The sequence below is a fragment of the Pelodiscus sinensis genome, chromosome 21 (genome assembly GCF_052426305.1).
Source record: "Pelodiscus sinensis isolate ZL-2025 chromosome 21, ASM5242630v1, whole genome shotgun sequence".
Classification (NCBI taxonomy): Eukaryota; Metazoa; Chordata; order Testudines; family Trionychidae; genus Pelodiscus; species Pelodiscus sinensis.
The window spans coordinates 2,363,718-2,380,513 of NC_143072.1; the positions used below are offsets into that span (position 1 = coordinate 2,363,718).

General features: G+C 47.2%; 1 protein-coding gene across 1 annotated transcript in view; it reads right to left on the reverse strand.

The window, feature by feature from the left end:
* CAMKK1 (calcium/calmodulin dependent protein kinase kinase 1) overlaps nucleotides 1-16,796 on the reverse strand; it is a 197,544-nt gene that overhangs the window by 71,306 nt on the left and 109,442 nt on the right. Inside the window, exons 5-8 of the mRNA XM_006136070.5 lie at nucleotides 10,712-10,763; nucleotides 8,090-8,223; nucleotides 6,381-6,417; nucleotides 4,958-4,979 (exon numbers count right to left, since the gene is read on the reverse strand). Of these exons, the coding sequence (XP_006136132.1) occupies nucleotides 4,958-4,979; nucleotides 6,381-6,417; nucleotides 8,090-8,223; nucleotides 10,712-10,763 (245 nt within the window). The remainder of the gene's footprint in view (nucleotides 1-4,957; nucleotides 4,980-6,380; nucleotides 6,418-8,089; nucleotides 8,224-10,711; nucleotides 10,764-16,796) is intronic.

A 16,796-nucleotide genomic window follows, 5' to 3' on the forward strand; every position in this document is an offset into this window, starting at 1 on the left:
GAGCCCTCGTTGAGAATTGATACACAACAGAGTCAGCAAAAATGGTCTCTGGCAGCTTAGCAACAGCTACCCTCTCTTGTGACCACCCTAAAAAAACGAGTAGTCCTGTAGCACCTTAGAGACTAACAGAAAAAAACTGTATCATGAGCTTTCGTGGGCATAACCCACTTCCTCAGAGGAGTGGAGAAAAAAAAGGGGGGAACCTCCTAATACATAACAGAAAAAGAAGAGGTCCCCCCTTTTTTTCTCCACTCCTCTGAGGAAGTGGGTTTTGCCCATGAAAGCTCATGGCACCCCCCCCCCCCCCTCTCTCACTGTTTTTTTAAAGTTACAGGCTACCCCTCTGAGACTTTTAACCACCCAGTGCACCTGCCACAGAGCTTGAGGGAGCTGCCAACACTACTATCTCCCCTATCAGAAAACAACTGTAGGTCCTTTTTTGTTCCCTACTTCTTTCAATAGATGAGCTTAATGCTGTTTTGTCACCGAATTCCAGCTTCCTCCCCCACCCCCCTACCACATAGCAACATTCACGTTGTTGAAGCAAAAACACGCTTTTTTGTGTTTAGGCAGCTAAACAGCTTTATTAATTAATAAAGCACAGCATGAGCCAAACGTGGTCACAGCAGAGCCGGGCCCAGTAAGGCTGCTAATACAATCAATTCTAGTATTTTTATACCCTTAGCCAAACAGTCTGACGTCAGGGCATCCAATTACAAAAATCCTTAATTAAATTTGGAAAAACAAAGCCTTATCAACAAGATGGCGGACAGGTACGAGGGAGTACATCTCCTGTCCCAACCAGCCCAATTAACACATACCAATAGCCCATCCTGTAGGCCTCTTCTCACGGGGTGACAGAAAGTTCACTCTGGTTTACGTGCTTGAGAGAAAAGCTGAAATGGTTTTTGATATACAAGATGGCTTCTAGCTAAACATAAAATAGCTTCTACAATGTGTTGCTGAATCCTGGGAGAAGCAAGGGGAGAAAGTGACAGGACTGCCAATGAAGTAGAATGGCCATCTGCTACAGAGGGAGAAGAGTGGCACAGCTTCCTCATGACTGCAGCTGAGTGCAGTGGCTTTCCTTGACCTGCGCAGAGATTCGACAGAGCATTCTCCCCTACCCCAAAGAGGCGACGACGGTTCTGATCACTAGTCAGACCTGGCTTGCCTCTCATCTGGTCACCATTAACCTGCAAGAGATGGCAGGCTGTGAAAGGGTGGTAAAGGGAAATAAAATGCATGGAATGTCCCTGCAGATTTAGCTCTCTTAATCCCTAGTGGAATTACAGGCCCATTCCAAGTGCATTTCAAGTCAATGGAGTGGCTCCCGGTGACTTGTCCCAGCCCTAAATCAAGTAAAGAAGGAAAGTTTGGACAAAGGGGCATTTGGATTTGAATGAAGCTCTGATTGTAGCCTGGCTAAGCATATCTGTGTTAGCTTTGATCTAGCATGGGCTGGAAACCAGAATACAAGCCCTCCAAGGACCCTGGGTAAATACTTCCATTGGTAGCCCATGCTGCCATCTCTGCACCACTGCTGTTACCCGTGCTAGCGAGATGAAAGCTAACATGGGTATGCCTGCCTGGGCTATAATCAGCCTTTCCCTCTGCAGGGTACATACAGCCTCAGTGCTTAAACCCACCTTCACGTCTTGCTCCATTTCTTCTGGTTGGCTCCAAAGCAGAAGTAAGAGGTCAAGGAGAGTCTCAGGGCTCAATCCTGCCTTGAAATGAATGGGCGTTGAGGGTGCTCAGTACCTTGTACTATTACGCCCTTAGGGCCCAACCTGATGCCCACTGAAATAAATGAAAGTGGCTCTACCGACCCCGAATTAAGGTCTGATCCAAAGCCAAATGAAGCCAATGGAAAGACTTGTTGCCTTCAGTGGTGGCGAAGGGTGGGATTTTCAAAAGTGCTCATCACTGTCCCAGCTCTCATGCCACTGAAGGCAGTGGGGCTACGTCTACACTGGCATGATTTTCCGGAAATGCTTAAAACGGAACAGTTTTCCGTTATAAGTATTTCCGGAAAATGCGCGTCTACATTGGCAGGATGCTTTTCTGGAAAAGTGTCCGTGCCAATTTAGATGCGCTTTTCCACAAAAGAGCCCGATCGTCATTTTCGCGATCGGGGCTTTTTTGAGGAAAAGAAATCTGTGCTGTCTACACTGGCTCTTTTCCGGAACAGTTTTCTGGAAAAGGACTTTTGCTCGAACAGGGGCAGCATAGTTTTTCCGGAAAAGCACTGGTGATTTTACAGTAGATTGTCAGTGCTTTTCCAGAAATTCAAGGGGCCAGTGTAGACAGCTGGCAAGTTATTCCGGAAAAGCGGCTGATTTTCTGGAATAAGTGGCCAGTGTAGACACAGCCTGGGAGTTTTACCTCAGCTTCAAACGACCAGTGCCAAAGGCCCCAGCGTACCACAACATGCTATACATCAGAATGTAAAAGGCTCCTCCAAAACCACCTTCGTGTATAGCGGTTCAACCTCCGCTAGGCCAGGCCTAAAACCATCACGCTCCCCATTATACTAACAAGCCTGCCACACGGTGCTGTGACACTTGACTTGGCAATGACATTTAAAATGTTACTGGGACCCTTCCTAGTTGGGTGGTTTGGGTTGAGTCCGTGTTTGTCTTGCAGCTGATGCTCCGGAAGGCATTTTCAGCCATTACCTCTATTCATCTGGAGCAGAACATTCAAGTAATACTCCCTTCTCACTCAGTGATATTCACCAATTGTTTGCAGCAACGACACCTATCGTGTCACACTGAAAATTGTCTACCGCATGCATATCGAACGGTCGCTGTGCTAGCGTGCAGACATTCTCACTGGCATCGGCTACTGTCGGAAGACAGGAGACTGGGTGAGATGGAATACTGGCCTACCTCACCACGGACATTCTTATGTTGGAGGAAACAGCAAACAGAAAAACCGAGCCCACACTGGAATCTAAAGAACTCTAAACTCGAAATAAGAGACGCAATTTGCGCTGTGCAAACTGCATATCTTATTTTGAATCTATTTGGAAATAGCGGATTTTGAAATTTGGCGCATCTATACAGCACCAACTTTCGAAATAGTGCGCTATTTCGGGCCATCCCTTATCCCTTGTGCAACGAGGTTTACCGGGACGGTGAAACAGAGTGCCCATTACTTTGAAAAATATTTTGAAATAATGGGCGGCTTGTGTAGACGCGAGGTAGCTATTTTGGGATACTATGCAGCATAGACATATCCCGAGAGATTATGGTATTGAGACCCAGGAGAAAGAAAAGCAAAGCTTCCAGGAAGGAAGGAGGGTCTTATCATAGAACTGGATCGGGAGGTCATCAAGTCCAGTCCCCTGCCTTCACAGCAGGACCACGTACCGTCTAGATCAGGATGGGGGGGCTGCTGACCCACAGAAAAATCAGTCGGGGGCTGCACTCAAGTGCAAAGAAAAGTGAGAAGCCCCTGACTGAGAAGCAGAAAGACCCTCCCCACATTTCCCTTGCACACCAGAGCCTAGAGGGGCCCAGGCTAGTAGATTCTGGGTGCTTCAGTCCTGAGGGTGCGTGGCAGTGGGGCTGGAGCACCAGCACAGGCTCCCCAGTGCTGGATCCAGGGAAGCTGGGGGCTGCATCCAGCCCCTGGTCTGAGGTTCCCTACTCCTGGTCTAGAGTATCCCTGATAGATGTTTATGTAACTTGCTCAAATATCTTCAGGGACGGAGATTCCACAACCTCCCTGGGCAACTTATTCCAGTGTTTAACCACCCTGACAATTAAGAAATTTTTCCTAATGTCCAACCTAAACCTCCCTTGCTGCAGTTAAAGCCCATTGCTTCTTGTCCTGTCCTCAGAGGCCAAGGAGAACAATTTTTCTCCCTCCTCCTTGTAACAAGGAAAGGGAAGAGCTGAAGCCAGCACTGGCTGGGAACTGAACGCAGACCAGTTGCTTGGAAAGCAACTCCACTAACCACACCACTATCAAGACACCCTCAACAGTTTGTGGTTAAGGCACTAAGCTATGATGCAGATTTATGTTCAATTGCTCACTGTGACAGAGGCTCTCTATTGACCGTGACCGCTTTCTCTCTCTCCAAAGCACGGACATTCAAAAATATGGTTAGTAATCCTTCCTGGACTTGTCTTGTTTATAAAGATTGTAAGCACTTCAGGATCCGCTGTAAACTGTATCTGTCCCAAAGGACCGGAAAATCTATGTGTGGAGGTGGAAAAGCTCCTGTGTTTATTTACAAAATGTTGTCGCTCAAATAATTTGGGGGAAGGAGAATTCAATAGTGATTGGCATAAGGTCACAGTGAATACAGGAGTAAAAGGGAGCCTAAGGAAATGCACCCTTTATGCAGGTGTAAGGTGGAAGTTACTTTAATTTACACTATCTAAAAACTCTTTCTGGCCACTTGACATGGAAGTTACATTAAGTCAGACTCCTGTCACCAGAGTCTGAAAGCAGCGATGCTCGTGTAAATCTGCAGCCACTACAAAATCTATAGTCTAGGTGGTGCAAATGCAATTGAAATCTATCTCCTTTGCCACTTTGGAATCTATCTCCCTGACTCTGGCCATGTCTACACTGCCACTTTAGCGTGCTGTGTCTTTCTGGCTCAGGTATGTGAAAACCAACACCCTTCCCCTCTGAGTGCAGCAAGTTACAGAGCTGTAAAGCGCCTGGGTAAACAGGCTCCCGACGCTGGGAGCGAGGCTCCACGTGGAGGTGGTTTACCCAGAGCGCTGGGAGAGCCATGGCCATGCTTTCACTTCAATGTTTTAAGTGTAGATTGGGCCTTAGTGACATGCAACTGGCACCACTTTACACATCATCCCTGCCTTTCACCAGGGGTCAGTGAATGAGTCCTCTGCCATTCACAAGCTGCCTCTCCGTCTGGTGAGAACTGCAAACTGCCAGCTATTCTAGTCTCCCAAGTCGCCTTTGGGCTACTTACCCCTTGCGCAGAAGGTCAAACACTGAAAGAAAAGAAAAACAAACAAAGCGACCAGGGTAAGAGAGAAGGAATCCAATATCATGTAGACACACATTCCTAGAATGTTGCCTATAAACTAAACACAGCCCCAGAACCATTGAAATCAAGTTATTCCACCCAACAAAGCTACAAGGAGAATGAAAAGAGCTTGTTGGTTTCACAGAGACGAATGTAACGATCCCAGGCCAGCTCCTATGGGGAGACAACCGATGCTAATTTACTAACCTACTTCCCTCTCCTGGTTTCCAGACCCTGTTGATTTTCCCTTCTCTCATAACTGCATTGGTTTGGTACCACTGGAATATTATCAGCAGCAAAACACAATATTGTAGGAATGTGCAGCCTGACCATTAATGTGTCAGATTGGCAGGAAAGCTTCGTTGCTCTCCACAGATAAAGGGGAGGCGATTTTATGATCTTGAAACAGGCTCTAGTTTGTACAAGTCTGGGTGTTCTCCAATTTACTAGGGGCCAAATCGTGGCCTTGCCGGGTAAGCAGCAGCACATTGTTGCACTCCCCCAGGAACATCCTGGGGACCAGATTGTGACTCAAGTCCCAATATGCATTCCCATTCCCCACCCTGCTATGGGAGAGCAGAAGAGACAGGGAATAATTTGTACTGCTCTATAGATCACTGTCCCTACCCCACCAACACTGAGGAGGAGGAAGGGAGTGTTAGATCCTGGAAATCTGCCCTTTCCCCGTCCCATCTGCCCACATTCGAGTGACCTCGCTCAGCTCTATTCCTGGCACAGATTCCTCCCAGGGATGTTAAGAGGCGGGTAGTTCACTAATCGTGTAGTTGATAAACCTGGAAGAGCAACTGGCCTTTTAAAGGAACACAGCTTCATTTGCTGGGCAGGCCCCCCTTTGCAGGCAGCTTCCAAAGCCTCCTTTACTATTTCATGAGGATTATTCTTGTAGATACTGTGGCCGACTCTTTGCAGGAGTGTTAAGGCAGACAGGACACAAGGAAATTCCACCCTCCTTCCCCACACGCTCATTCCTTGTGCACATGCAGAAGACAGACCTGATCTCAGTCCATGCACATCACACTTCCAGCCACTTCTCCCACCTTTCTTCTACACTGGCTGGGTGCATTAAAGGCAGGGCGTTGGGGCGCAGGAAACACAAACCACACCCACTACAGAGCAGCTTCCGCTCTGTGCAGCTCTCCTAAAATGCCAGGCCTCCGGGACCGGACACTGGTGCAAGGCCCTTCTGCATTTTCCAACCTCTTAAGAGGTGTTAACATTTCCTAGGTCCCAACTCTATCTGTTGTGATCAGTGCTAGGCACCTCGTTATGATCTCTTCTGGAAATGTACATTACACACCTTAGTGAGAGCAAGTATGGCTCTATTAACATATAAGGGGATACATACCCATGTACAGATTGTCCTCTGCTGGATCATCAAGTACCTAAAATGGATAGCACAGAGGCAAGGGAAGGGAAACACAGAGAGAGGGAGACATCTTTAATCCAATAATACCCGACAGTTACCCATGTTTAATGTTGAGCTGCAGGCTGTTAAACTCACAAGGCACTTGAATTGAAGTTTAATGGAATAATGTGTGATTTGCAACTTTACATATACAGCTCTCTCCCCTGCCTTGATTTTGTATGATTGTAGGATTTTAGTAGGGATAGACTCAAACATCCCTAACTCTGGGAAATTGAGCTAACGACGTGCACATTACAATCTGACCCATTTCAGATGCTCTGCCGACTAGACTTCAAAAAACAAGACTTGCACTCTTGGGCCATGTAAGCACAATCACTGTACACACCCAGGGTCCTTCTCATGGATGCCACACTGTCGTGTAAGCCTGACAAGGTATATGCAAGAAAATCTACAATGCACCTATCTCCATGTGACCTACATGCAAAAATCAGGCTGGCCTTTCAGTCTAACGAAAGGAAAGGATCTCACGCCAATGTATTGGTTTGGGTCCTAAACTCCAGGACTGCCAGCAGCTGTGTATACCACCCTGTTGCAGTCTCTTTTGTCCACTGAGACACATTGTTTGCTAGCTGAGAACAGAGTGGCGTTTCCAACTGTAGTGTGTGCAAGCTTTGGTCTCATTGGACAGGTACTGCAATGTCATGACACCAAGGGAACTAAGCAATGGCCTTGCGTAAGTGTCATCACAATGGATTCAGGGTTCACCAAGTTCTCTATGGATGCCCATTGTTTACACTGAGTCAGCACTGCTAGTCACTAGTATACTTCCCTTCTTACCACATTGCCAGGATCAGAATGGGCATACAGGAGTTGTTATGGGGTCAGAGATCCTATTCAAAGACTCCCCTGCTACAGAGCAACTGCTCGCAATTAGAAACTCCCTGCGCTGGAGAGGATTTCTAAGGACAGAGAGAAATTTTCTTTAGTTTACCCTAGATAAATCTGGGCTGCCACCAATATTTGGGGAATTAAAGAAAACAAATTCCATGCATTCCTCTGCCTACTAGAGACGGTACGTACAAATAAAGATGCTATTTGCCCATGTCATATTAAGGTCCATCACCATACAGCCCTCCCCCTCTGCTCTTCCCCGCCCTACCCCGCACCCTGCCACACAAACACATGGGGCTTATCTACATACAACACTCCATCAATTAGTTTAAGGTATAATCATTAATGAAATCAGTTTAACTGCAGCAAAAGGCTGGGATCAGTTTAAACTAGGCTTATTTAGCTTATGTTGAGTAGGCACAGGTATAAGCTAAACCAAAATAACTGGTCTTAGACTGAATAAAAAACATCTACACAGGAGTCTGCATTAGTTTAATTAATCCAGTGCACGTTTGTGTGTCGGCAAGGCTGGTGCTCTCGCACTCGCACACAGTTGCTTAAGGATCTGCTGTTGATCAACTTTGACCTTGATCAAGCAAGCCCTTCTGAGCACCACTATGTGGAGTGTGGGGAGAATGGGGTTCTTAATTTATAAAGACAGACTGATTTTCAAAATCCCTTGGGGGATTTTACCTACCGATTCCCACTAACTTGAAAAAAAACAACCAACCAAACTTGCATGTAACCCATCTGCACCCTCTGACCTCTTTTCCCCCAACCCACTTGGACATACACACCTCGATCAGCTTGACAATGTTGACATGGTCCAGTTTCTTTAAGATGGCTATTTCCTGATAAACTCTATCCAGTGGTGCCATTGGCTTCAGCTGTCCACCAGAAGTTGCTTTAGCGCCTCTTGGGGGAGGTCGACCTACAATAGCAACCACAAAAAATGGTACTTTATTCCTGCTAGTCAGCACATGATACCTCACAGTGAATAGCTGTAGCACACTGGGCTTTGAATGGGTGCAGGACCTAAAGATATACGACCAGTTTGACAGACGTAAGAGCAGGGGTTGAATGACCCAAGAGAGGACACGCTGACAGTGAATATTCTCTGCCCAAGACAATGCCTGACTTTTATTTTCTCTTATCAAGTCAACTTGAAATGAGCGTCAGTGAGAAGAGTCAGCGTGGTTACTTAGGGGATAGGAAATTAGTTCTCCACACACCAAGTCCAACAAGGTCATCAGTGCTGTCCCATCAATATTCCTCCAATCTACGCTGGAAGGCCAACCAACAAGTCCCAAGTGTAGCTGGGCTGACTTATCCCATTAGCTTTCTAAGGCAGATGAATTGAGCTCTGTGTGCTTCACAGTGTGGACCTTTCAAGTGAAGCCTTAAAACTGAAACTCTTCATGAGCATTAAGGAAGGCATGGCATGTTTTCATTGCCCTGTGTTACCAGCCACAATATATCTATCTGCCTTCTCCCCAGTTATTGTGATATGGCTATTCGATGCCTTCCACCCCTGAGGTGGCCACACAGTTTCATTTGTACACAGGTTTAGGCTTGTTCTGAATAAATGCATGATGCAGACAGGCATCATGCACATGCTGGTCTGGTTTTTCTATTGTTACAGCAAACTCCAGTTCCCATGTCCTATTCTGCTTCCAAACCCATTAGAAAGATCCACTAACAAACAGCTTTAAGACCCAATCAGGAAGCCTCTCGCTAGCTTGAATGAATTATTCCACGAGAAATGACCAATTTATTCAGAAAGAAAATTTGGTTCTTGATAATAAAATTTCCCAGGGAAACACGGCGCTTTGCATTAGCTCCCATTCACACAGGGAGCCCCATCCTACAAGGGGCTGCGTGCCCACAACTCCAATGGGAGTTCAGAGTGCCTAGCAGGCAGTAAGATCAAGCCCAACGTTTTCAAAACATGACATTTAAAACATCTTTTTTCATATGAAGGATTGAACAAAAGCCTACTTTCCAGAGGAAGACGACAAGCCCGATAGGGAATCGGTCGTATTGATGTATTAGGCAAAAGGCCTCACCTTAAAACATTACGGCTGTGTCTATACTGGCAAGTTTGTCCGCAAAAGCAACTGCTTTTGCAGAAAAACTTGCCAGCTGTCTACACTGGCCCCTTTGAATTTGCGCAAGAACACTGATGATCTAATGTAAGATTGTCAGTGTTCTTCTGCAAATACAATGACTCTCCCGTTCAGGAAAAAGCCCTCTTGAGCAAATGCTTTTGTGCAAGAGGGCCAGCGTAGACAACTGAGAACCGTTTTGTGCAAAAAAGCTCCGATGGTGAAAATGGCGATTGGGGCTTTCTTGCGCAAAACCGCATCTAGATTGGCAGGGTGCCAAAAAGTGATTTTGCGCAAAAGTGTCCATGCCAATCTAGATGCTCTTTTCCACAAATGTTTTTAACTGAAAAACTTTTCCGTTAAAAGCATTTGTGGAAAATTATGCCAGTCTAGACGCAGCCTACCAGAGACAGCAGAAATGGACCAGCAGAGAAAGCCCAAGCTTTAGTTAGCAAGTTTTCCTCCTCAAAGTTTGAGTCTTAGATTTGAGGGTGTTTGAGTTACAGCAAGAGACACAAACTAGAAGAACAGATAAACTCAGTCTAGGTTACAACCCAAGCTCGAGTCAACAGTATGGGAACCTTTTTCCCTTGACAAGGCCAGGATGTCAAAAGTGCTCAGCATATTGTGAAACTCTGACCGCCCATGTCACCCTCAGAGCTGCTTGGTGCTAAGAACTTGTGAAAATCTGGCTCCAATTGTGGATACTGATAAACTGGATTCAATGCTGGAATTGTCAGTATCCATAGTCCAGGCCAGGTTTTCAAGAACACTCAGCATGTTGAATGTCATGTGATGTTGAAAACGCAGCCCTGAGAGTTTTGCACACCTTTTGAGAGCCCATTTGAGCCTTTAGGCTCCATATTCTGTGCTGGACCACGGTGGGACAACCAAGAAAGAGCTAACTTCTGGATGGATGAAGACACGCAGAAGTGGCTTCAGATCACATCGCAAATTCAAACTGGCTTCTCCTGACACACTGACCCTACAGCACGCAAGAGAGAGGTGCCTGAAAGCCTAGTCAGATACCGCAGAGGCACAACAAGAAAAAGGGCTCCTATATGCCATACGAATACAGAGGTCAGTGTTTCACCATCTACGAGCAACACAGTCAGAGGATAGTGGCACAAAGGAGCAGTGAGGCGGGATACACCTATCTTCACAAAGCACTCAAGCAGCTTTGAAAGGAGGCCAGATTCCCTATACCTTACTCAGGCAAAATTTTCAGTGAAGTCACTGGAAATTCTGCCTTACAAATGATAGTAGATAGGGCCTGCAGAGCTTAGCTGTAACCTTGAAAAGCATGATACCTACGTGGAAATCCATACTGCTTCAACAGCTTCTTTTTGGAGAGGACTTTCATAGCCTGAGGGAAGAAAAAAGTATTAAAACGGAGCAAAGCTATGACACAGGGAGCTACACTCACTGCTCTGTCCTTGCAGTATTTGCTATACCTTAGCAATTAAAAAAAAACCTGAGTAGTCCTGTGGCACTTTAGAGCAGGGGTCTGCAACCCACGGCTCTCGAGCCAAATATGGCTCAGCATGGAATGAAATAGGGCTCTTCTCTCACTCCCAAAATACATGCAACTTTTTAAAATTAAAATGAAAAATTAATTCAAAATTTTAAAAATGTGTAATTACTCAGATAGCTTGAAAGCGCGCATGAGCCTGAATTTGACGAGATATGATGCAAACTTTATAGAAATGTGTGAAATGATTCAATAGCAGAAGTCCCATTAAATAAAGTCTGTGACTACAATGTTTCATTTATGCTGAAGTTTGATGATGTTTGGAGTTTTGGTTTTAAAAAGATTGCCTACCCTGCCTTAGACGCTAACAAAAATATATAGATAGTATCATGAACTTTCATGATCAAAACCCACTTCCTTCCACTCTACTCATCTGGGGAAGTGGATTTTGCCAACGAAATCCCGTGATACTATATATGTTAGTCTCTAAGGTGCTACTACAGGACTACTCTTTTTTAAAGTTACAGACTAACACAGGTACCTCTCAGACTTTGCAATTCAGTTCAGCTATTAGTCTGGCTCTCCAGTTTTCAGACCATTATCTCAAGGAGAGAGAGCTTAATTAGTAACAGACACCTTCAAAATACACGAGATACAAGAAAGAATGCATTATTTTCCTTTGGTTATATAAAAAGTCCAATTTTACCATCTTTTTACAATACAAAACTATACTTGATTCATTTATCTCAATCAGAGAAGTAAAAAGAGGGGCCGATTCTCAGTTACTCTGTGTGGCACAGAGCCCCCCCCTTGGATAAAGTCTTTGCGAACATCCCTCCTCTCACATCTGAGACACTCGCTACACCACAGATGCTGTGTGGGATATTCATCACTAAAAAGTAATACATTAGGGTATGGCTATACTACAGAGTTTTGTCCGTTTTTCCAACAAAGCTGTAATTATGTCCACACTGCAACTGCGTTTTCAAAAGAAAATCGAAAGAACAGAGGGGTTTTTCTGGCATTGGTACTCCTCTTTTTACGAGGAAGAAACCTTTTTCCGCAAGAGCTCTTTCAGAAAAAGGTGTGTGTGGACAGGGAGGAGGGTTTTCTTTCAAAAGAAGAGGCCTCAGGAAATAATACAGGTGCCCTGGCGGACACTCCATCCACAGTAATCACAACTCTATCGTTCCTGTCTTCTGGGCCCTCAAAGCTGAAGGCACCCTGGACAGGTCTTGTGGCAGGAAGCTGGCCTGAAAGCAGCACCCTGACTGTGTGGCTCTCCCTGCCACAGGCCTTGCTAACCATGGCGGAGCCACAAGGCCCCCAAGATCACAGGGTGCAGCTACAGGGGTCCCAGGACCCTCCCGGGGGACCAAGAGGTGATTACCCTCCTGGCCAAGAGCACAGATCCTGTCCCTCCTCGAGCTGTTGAGCGAGGAGGAGACATTGAAGGATCTCCGCTCCAAGCAACGCAACGCGGACATCTTCAAGCACATGGCTGAGTTCCTGGCAGAGTGCGGACACCCACCCTGGATCTTGGAACAGGTCTGGAGTAAAGCCAAAGAGCTCCATCAGGGATACGTCAGGGCCAGAGAGCGCAGCTCGCACTCAGGGGCAGGATCCGGGGGGGGGGGGGGGGGGGATGTCTTCCCCACCCATCGTGGTAGACTCCGGCCTCAAGACCCTTGTCGTCACCCAGCCGGAGGTCACGGCAGAGGAGGACAATGACCAGAGCCAGCAGGAGGAGGAGACGGACATCGCCACCCTGTCCCTGGATCTGGTGCCTTTCAGCCAGGCCTAGTCTGACGCCGGGAAGGGATCTTCAGGTGAGTGCTCTCAGTCTGTCACACACACAGGGCGGGGGAGGTGGGTGCAGAGGGGGAGGGGTGCGAGCATCACTGGGGCAGCTCGGGCTGGACATCACGCTGCAGTCCATGCACGTGGAACCAGGAGCAGCGTTAATGTGCGCCACGTGGACTCAGCAGGCAGCCTCTGAGCACAGGTGGGATCCCGCTGCCAGACTCCACACACATCCAGCCCCGAGGGGAAGGGGGGGGCTTCCAGCACCTGCCACAGCTGGAAGCAGGCTAGCCACAAGGGCACAGGCACGACCCCGGACACCCCGAGGAGCGTCGCACCCAGCACGCGGGCATGCTTGCACGTGCGAGGCACCACCCGCTCCCGTGGGCAGCGCTGAGAGGTGCAGGTGTGTGTGTGGACCTCAGAGAGGGCCAGGCTGCTCCCAGCCCCTCTGCCGCGCATAGGATCCCACTGTGGCCAGACACTTCCCTTGCCTCTTGACGGTGGGCCGGGAAGCGGGCAGCATGGTCCCCTAGGCACCTTGGGGCCCCGGGAGGCAGGGCCTGCTGTGCAGGCCACACATGGCCTTGCTCCCAGGACATCCCCCTCCCCTGGCCTCACAGAGGAGGGCACGGCCTCAGGGACAGCGTCTGCCTGGACGACTGACCGCCTCGCCCTCTTTGTGTTCTCCACAGCCGGACCAGTTGGGACTGAGGGGCGAGCCATGCCACAGCTCAGCTTCTCCAGGGGGATGGCGAGTGTCGTGTCTCTGGAGGGCAGGGGCAAGCCAGGCACACAGCTCCAAAAACGTGGCCTTCTGCATGCAGAAGTTTTGGAACCACTGCTGGTCATCCCACTGCTCCATGACCAGCTGGGACTGGTGTCCAGCCTCCAAAAACACCTCTCCTCTGTGGGGTGCGGTTGCTAGTGTGGAGCTTCCGCACCCAGGGAGAGGGTTCCCAGAATCAGCTCAGGATTGAGCTCAGTCAGGACCAGGAAGGCAGCTGGCACAAAGTGCTGCAGAAACTGCAGCCTGGCCGCGTGGGGCCATCACATGCCCAGGGTCAGTTCCGGCTTCATGGCACCAAGAGAAAAGCTGTGGTGTCCAAAAAAGCCAGACAACCACAGCAGGCACTGCGAGAGCTTTGCTGTCCCTCGAAGAGGTAGCAAGCGCACAGCAGAAGCAGAGAAACGGCTGTGTAGGGGGGGTCCCTTTAAGCGCATGTCTCTGCAAGGCTCTGGCACCTGCACTCGGAAACAACTGGTGACCTAAAGCCCTGGTTGAAGTGGTTCCACGTGGCCTCTTATGCGAGAGCGCGTCCAATCAGTCTGGATGCTCTCTTTCGAAAAAGCAGATCGCGTTTTCGATGCGCTTTTGTGTGTGGACGTGCTCTTTCGAAAGACGTTTTTTCGGAAGATCTGTTCCGAAAATAACTTTTCGAAAGTAGCTTGCAGTCTAGACGTAGCCTGAAATAACTACACAAAGCCCATAACTTGTCACAGCTAATAATCAAGGAGCGATGTTTGTATGCAAAAGTAATATTTACAGAATAATGTATTTATATTGGAAGTTTGCTTTATGGATTGGGAGTAGAAATTACATTATCTCCCAGTGATAGAAATGTAGCCGTGTTAGGATCAATGCCCACAAAACAAATATTAGACAGGATCACAAAGAAAAAACAGTTTCTTGCCATTTCAACCAGAAAGGACACTGTCTCAACGACTTAATTACCTGCATCCTGCTTCAGAAGCCTTTTAAATCTGCACTTGAAAGGGAATCCTCTGAACTGTCATTCATGCTAAAATTCGACACTCTCTACACGTGGGTCTCAACAAAGACCCCAGTTATCTTACCCATTACCAAGATAGCTTCCCCAATTATCACCTCTAATACCATTAGCTCACAGACATTTACCTTCTTCCCCCCCCCCGCCCCGCATCTCCCTTCTGTTCTGAAATTTGATTTATCCTTTTCATGTGTGTTCATTTTTTTAATTGTATCCTTTGGTATATACGGTTGTGACTATTTTCTTCTACTATTTGATCTGAGGAAGTGGGTCTGGCCCACGAAAGCTCATCACCTAATAAACCATCTTGTTAGTCTTTAAAGTGCTACATAGTCCATTATCTCCCAGGACATGTCTCGACTACATATGCCGGCAGAGGCATGTAGTCTAGACATACCCCCAGTGTGTACCTCAGTAACGACCCATTAGGGCAAAGGAGGGTTGTGACCCCACCCTATTGAGCTGGTGATGCCGGCAAGATTCAATTGTTTAGCTTTATGACTTTCAACAGGAAACCATCGCAGGCAATGGCAAACAATCAAAACCACTTAAAGATAAAAGAGACTTTACAACAAGAAAGGTATTCCCCCTTTCTGTGGGTGCTTCTGCTCAGCGGCACCATCTCGAAATAAGCTATGCAATTTGAGCTACGTAAATTGCATAGCTTATTTCGAGACCATCTATTTCAAAATTTGGCCGTGTCTATACAGTGCCAAATTTCAAAATAACCTGCTATTCCGAAACGTCCCTTACTCCTTGTGGAATGAGGATTACTGGGATGTCGGAATAGCAAGCCCATTCTATTTTGCAATAACGGGTGCATTTAAAGATGCAGAATTGCTATTTTGGCATATTTCCAGTATTCCAAAATAGTGCCGCCGTCCAGACATAGCCCATGCGGGCTTGAGGGAAGGGGGTGGGATGGAAATATTTCATTGGCTAGGAAAGGTAACTCTTGATAAGTAGAGAATTGGATTCATTATTTAGGGGTTTGTTTTGTGTTCTGCCCATTTGTTTCCACTCTTCTCTCGTTTCCAGTTAAATCTTCATTCTTTTTTAAATAACCCCTGTTGTGTTTTATTATAAGTGCCCATAAGTTCTGTGTGGCTTACAGAAGTGCCAGTTTAAGGTAGAACTGGTAAACTGGGATACACAGTTCCTTTGAGGGAAAAAGATCTGCAATTCCTGGAGTAGCCAACGTTGGGGCTGGATATCACAGGGGAACAATTCAGAGGAACTCAGAACTTGGGTGCATCTATCATTAATCTGGAAGAGAAAGTGAGGGCAGGCCTAGTTCAGATGAGAATGCTTGAGCGGCTGAAGGGCTGGTGGTATCAGGGAGCTGACACCCAGTTACAAGAAAGATTCTCTTTAGTAGGAGGGAAGGTGGCTCACAGTCTCGGGTACCCCAAGAACTGTCCCACAATGTTCCCTGCTTTGAGCAGGGTCTGAAGAGAGAAGGTGACTTTAAGCTTTTTTTTGCTCCCCATAATCTGGGGCCACTCAGTCACTGGGCCAAGTGAGAGCAACCTTAGAATTGCTCTCAGTTACATTTGCCACTGACTCCGGGAAGCCAAATTAACTGGGGAAGGGAGGGAATTCTGGCCACCCCTGTGATCATTTGACCTCAGCCTGTGCCAGGAGCTGGAGCAAGGATGGCACAGAGACCTCAGCCTGTGCCAGGTGGCTGGGAACGCCCTTTGTACAGGCAGCCGGCCATTTGGTGACACTCTTCCATCCCTCTACAGTCTCATGTTCCAGTACTGCACAGTTGTTTGGAGCCAACATGTAACGGATGTGAAATGGTGGACATCAGAGTAATTTTTCTGCTACCCAAATTGCATTTGATGCTATGGCAAAAGGCAACCTGAATGCAATAAATCACATCTCTGAGACTCCATGCGTACTGCTGTGTTAAATAATCTTCTAGCAGCCTCTCCTAAGATCCCTGAAGACGCCACAGATAAATATTTCATGAGAAACCTGTATAATTTATAATTTGCTCAGGGAATTTTCTGCATTAGTGAGGCTTTTCTAGAAAGAGTAGTTTACTTCTATTAACCATCTCTGTAATCCCCAGTGGAGTGACCCCCGTGAAATAAAAACACCCAATGGAACAATGGAAGAGACTTTATCACACAGTACCTAATGCTCCCTCTCTGCTGGCGAGGGTACAGATATCACCCAGAATCGCCATCCATCCTTTCAGCATCTCCCATCTAGTGGAAGGGCCAGATTCAGATCTCAGTTATATCAAGGACTAGCTGGACTAACACCTAGGAAATCCCAATTATGCTGCTGTGACTGAGCAGAGACTCTGCCCCTCAGTCTCATT